This window comes from Beta vulgaris, chromosome 8, assembly GCF_026745355.1.
Source record: "Beta vulgaris subsp. vulgaris cultivar EL10 chromosome 8, EL10.2, whole genome shotgun sequence".
Classification (NCBI taxonomy): Eukaryota; Viridiplantae; Streptophyta; class Magnoliopsida; order Caryophyllales; family Amaranthaceae; genus Beta; species Beta vulgaris.
Genome location: NC_079209.1, coordinates 4,326,611 through 4,331,700, shown reverse-complemented (window position 1 = coordinate 4,331,700; position 5,090 = coordinate 4,326,611). Strand labels below are relative to the sequence as shown.

Genomic DNA, 5,090 nt, shown 5'->3' with positions numbered 1-5,090 from the left:
TCAGTGTCCATTGAATAAGTTGTGCCAAATTGATGTCATAACTTTCGATGCTCATAAACCTAATTATGCGGAATCATTGTCGCTAGTTGTTACATAAGAAGTTAAGAAGAAGTTAATTATGCGGAATCAAGAAGTTGTTACACAAATCAAGAATGTCTTGGCCTAATGGTTAAGATTGAGGTGCTGTGAACGATAGATCACGAGTTCAAATCCCCCATCCCCTTCGTTGTACTTTGTATTGCTTTCGTGGCTCATATGGATAAAAAAAAAAAAAAAGAAGTTGTTACACAATTAAAAGTTTAAATACAATACTCAAGATTGAAAGAAATATACTCATGCTTACATTTGCCATTGTCCATAACTTAAAAAGTGTAAGTAAATCGTACATAACGTTACTAGAGATAAGGAGAAATAAAAAAGGATTCCATTTTAGTTTGAAAAGTTATCAAGTTTGAGACCCACAAAGAGCCCAATTAGCTTCACTTCCCACCCGAGGCATAGTAGTCTTTTTGGAGTTAACATCAACCTTAAAATTAGCTCCACACATTGCACCTTCACTGTCTATTCTTGGCATTGCCTTCATTTTATTCTTTGGATGCTCAAAGCTCATTAGCCCTACTTCACTATGGAACATACATCCTGCAATTACCATAAACCTTAATTAGCTTATGATCAATCTTATTTCATTAAAATATGGCTAGCTAATTGTGAATCGTCCTTTCCCTTTAAAGGAAATAGATGGTCCATTTCTTAGATCAATGGTTATAAATGCGTAAAATGGAAAAATGGTAATGTTTTAATTTGGAGAATATGTTATTTATTAGACCAAGGGTCATTGTTTTTACATAGAATATTATTGATGAAAAGAAATATAGAGAATCCTATATGTATAAATATTCAATCTTGCATATATAGAGTTTTTGCGCGAATATAATCAGGAAGGTGACATGTGGTGAAATGATTCAATGACACTATCAATATATTTTGGACTTTAAATTCGTCACGATAAAAACTTTTCTTATTTGTTGCTTAGAGCCTTAGCTAGCTATCCAATATTTTATTAAGAGGATCCGTTTAAACATGAATAACATTCAAAGTGGTAAAATGTCATATCAAATGTTAGTACTAGATATGGGATACATGGAAACGTAATAGTATGTCCTACTTATTCGTATCATTATCTTTGATGTTAAATTTTATTAGTCTATGTCAATTACTCGTTAATATTTTTTAAATAAGAAGTTTGTTTAAATCCAATGATGTGGAACGGCAATACTGAGTGGTTCATATAATTGTACAAAAAAGCGGGACAGAAGACCTAAGCTCGAGATACACATAGTTAAGCTTACCAGATGGAAAAGGTGCAAATGATTTAGCGCAGCTTGCTTTGATGACATCCAAATTATCAGAAATGACCACAGACCCATCAGCAGCAACGCCCCAGAAAAGTTGCACTCTTTGATCTGCTCCCTGTGTATTTCCCAACACATAAAACAACTTTTAGCAAGACTTCCTATTCAAAATTACATATTAAAAATTTCTGAACATTTAATAAATTAGTGATAAGTATGAGAAAAAATTAAAGTTAAGTACCAGAGCAGCAAAGACAGTGCCAGCATTTTGATCAAAGATGACAAACCCAAAGCAGCCTTCAAGATCCTTAAGAACCTGATCAGCCGGGTACGGACCGCGGTCTCGGAGGGTCCGGTAAGCTTCGGTAACAAACATTGCTTCGTTGGTAGCCCTCCCTAGACCATACTGCTTATTTAAGGCATTCAAGTTGTACAAGTTCCCTAAGAATATGCAGTACATGTTGTCCACTCCACAAAACGACCTACATTGATATTTGTATAAGAGTTTGTTTCACATTGCTAAATATATAATTATCTTAATAATTAACAAAAATCATAGTAAACAAAAAAAAACAATATTCCCCTAGATCATACAACCAAAATTTGATATAGAAAAATAGTGAGGCTATTTGGCTAGATTTTAGTCTCATAAATTTAGTGGTTTCGTACCTTTTTTTATTTATTTATGAACATATATCGCATGTTTAGCTAACTAAAATTTAGCGAGATAGAGTTTTCTGTAGGCAAATACCCATTTTACCCTGAATAAACAATATTAATGAGAAACAAAGTCAGGGTCGGTATTTACCATGTTCAACATGTTCCATGAAACAGGGTCACATGGCTCTTTAATTGTGAGGGCCTCAAAATAGAGAAAGTCCAAGTAGTAAAAAAAAAAAGGTTTATCTACTTATTTAAGCTACCTTTTTTTTCATAATATGATTATATGAAGTGAAGAATCATAAATGGATGAGCTATTACATTATTGAATTTTTCAAATATGAACTCGTACAGGCCTCTATATAATTAGAGACGGGCTTGAACAAAGTAAGAATGTAAGGTGAATTAGTACCTGTTTTGGTGGATTTGAGGTCCCTTGGAAGAAGAATAAGCTAGAAAAGCAGAATTACCAAAGCCAATAGAAAGAGGGGTATTATGGGAATAAGCTTGCTGAAATGTCTTCACAATATCTTGAGGGTATTTGGATTTGTTACCCGACCCAGTTGGATGTGAAGTTGGGCTGTTTAGCTCCTTTGGTGGATCCACCAAATTCTTGTTGAATATTGCCAACATTTTTTTCTCTTGTTTCTTTTTTCTCTCAACTACCTAACAAAGGAGAATGTAACACTTAAGAAGAAATTTGCAGATTGAAATATGTTTTTTTGTGAATGAGTAAGAAACGTAGAATGAAAGAAATTGGTGTATGATGTTGGGTTTATATAGGTGGTGCAAAGAAAGAAACAGAGAGGTTTATCCGCAAAGCAAGTGGTTTTTACATGGGAAATTTTTTGATGTGATCTGTCAATCTAATCTTTTATTCCATATTCTTGTCTGTATGGATTTTTTAGTTTCTTTTTGGATAAATGGAAGATACACGAAAGGTAATGCAAAGTAATTTTAATCTATCCCTCTATCTGCCATGCTCTTTATAATAAATTTATGATCAGTCATTAAGGGATCGAGTTGTTGTATGTAATTCGAAATTAAAATTCCCCTCAAAAATAAAAAAAGAAATTAAAATTTTATTTAATTAAGTAAAATATTTTTTTATTATATATAAAATTTGAAATTAGAATAAGTTGTATTTAAGTTGCTATAATTTAATTTATGTGCAATTTAAAATTATATGATGCTTCTAGTTTAATTTTCTTAATCATAGTGGAATAGTAAATTGGTTAAAATACCAGTAGTAACTAAATTTTAAAATGTGTTTTCATTATTTCAAAAAAAATAACTTTATATTAAATCAAAAAATTATAAGTTATATTCAACGCCAATAAGTTCAGATAAATAAATATAATGTCTAATAAAAAATGTTGAAATTTAAATTACAATTGTAACATGATAATTAGTTTAGATAAGTTTTCATGATATGTAACTAACATGAAAATAAGCTCTAATTATAACTGTTGTAGCCTAAAAATCAACGGTTATAAATGTGACACGTTGCCCCATCGCAGCCCTACAAGTGACACTTTTCTGCTGTAGTAAAGTACATGGATCAGAAGCTTGTATGGACTAAAGTACACTTTCCTGAAAAAAGGTGTATTAAAGCTCTTTTTATGGCCCAATCCATACTTAGGCCCAGTAAGCATAAAGAGCATCTTTTTGTAAAAGGGTGATGTGTACTCTCCAATCAGTGATCGCCACGTGTCACAACATTATTGTTTAGCCAATCAGATGCTCCCAAATTAGGGTGACATCAAAGTACAACCGTCATTTCAAACACTATAAATAGTCCTTAAAATTAGGGGAAAGGTACATTTTTCAGAGCATAGTACTGTTATTATGCCACAAAATACTCTCTTTCTCTACTTTCTCTCTCTAAAAATTCATTCGTACTCCTGATACCTGACTTAAACTTCGGAGGGGGAAATACCACCCAAACCTCCAGGGTGGGTCCCTTTTTGCAAGTTTAAAGGCGTAGCTCAGATTCGGGATTTGAGTCCAGGCATTGTTGCACAAGTCTCCTATTGTCGAACCTACTGTTGGGGATAGTAGTAATTACTTACGAGTCTAGCAGTATGTAACAATAACCAATATCTATCACAGATAAAGTAGAATCTTTTACGAGTTTTGGCAACGATACTAAGCATGCATTAAGATTTGATGGAGTGAAATTGAAAGTAGTTATTTAAAAAATTAAAAATTCTTGACACTATGTAAGTAATAATTTTGGCGAACGAGATTGAAGATAATGAATATGATTTTTCAATAAACAAACACTAATAATCTATTATATACTACAGTCTCTATATTATAAATGTACCATCTACTTTTCATGTTCTCGAACACGTTTTTTTAATCATTAATCTATAATTGTATATGATTAAAAAATTTCAAAATCGATATTCTAAATCTGCACAATACGGCTTGATCAATTGTGTTTTTCTTATATAATTGTGAGAGTAATCACAGCTGGTTATTAATATTGAGCAGATGTCAAATGCTTCATCTGAAAAATATACTAATTCTTGATTTGATATATATATATATATATATATATATAATATAATATAATATATATATATATATATTAATAATATATTATATGAATATGAAGTAATATGAATAATATTATGCTGAGTCCTTTATTTATTGATATAGAAATTACAATTGTTTGCCAAAATTATATGGATATGGTAAAACCGTAAAAAATATACTAATTCTTTTTATTAGTCTATCATACATGTCTAGATACTAGTTTAGCTACAGTCTAGCTTGCATGGACCCGGTTCATGTTAACATTTGTGTCCACCAAGTCAAAGCATGTATCATTACTGAACAATCCATCATATCATGCGAAAACCACTATTCATTCGAAAACAAACTATATCATACGGAAACTACATCATTTCTAAACAATCCACTATATCATTCAAATCCCACTATATCATGAAGAAACTCACTATGTTATTCAGAAACATACTATATCATTCCGAAAGTGCGTTATTTTAGTACTATATCATGCAGAAATGCACTGTATCATTCATAAACTCACTAATATCTATAGGTAAT

General features: G+C 31.4%; 1 protein-coding gene across 1 annotated transcript; it reads right to left on the bottom strand.

Annotated features, from left to right (window-relative positions):
• Positions 1 to 302: 302 nt before the first annotated feature.
• On the bottom strand, positions 303 to 2,765 carry LOC104900731 (stem-specific protein TSJT1). The gene is made up of 4 exons (XM_010688229.4): positions 2,425 to 2,765; positions 1,594 to 1,834; positions 1,350 to 1,470; positions 303 to 639 (listed from the first exon to the last, which is right to left on the bottom strand). The coding sequence occupies exons 1-4, from the start codon at positions 2,643 to 2,645 to the stop codon at positions 446 to 448; spliced, it is 777 nt and encodes a 258-aa protein (XP_010686531.2). The 5' UTR covers positions 2,646 to 2,765; the 3' UTR covers positions 303 to 445.
• Between the last annotated feature and the right edge of the window lie 2,325 nt (positions 2,766 to 5,090).

Excerpts from the sequence above, each read along its gene's own strand:
- LOC104900731 (XM_010688229.4), bottom strand. The coding sequence starts at position 2,645 with ATGTTGGCAATATTCAACAAGAATTTGGTGGATCCACCAAAGGAGCTA. Across the intron at positions 1,835-2,424 it reads CCTCAAATCCACCAAAACAG|GTCGTTTTGTGGAGTGGACA; the intron begins GTACTAATTCAC and ends ATATCAATGTAG. Across the intron at positions 640-1,349 it reads ATTTGCACCTTTTCCATCTG|GATGTATGTTCCATAGTGAA; the intron begins GTAAGCTTAACT and ends TGGTAATTGCAG.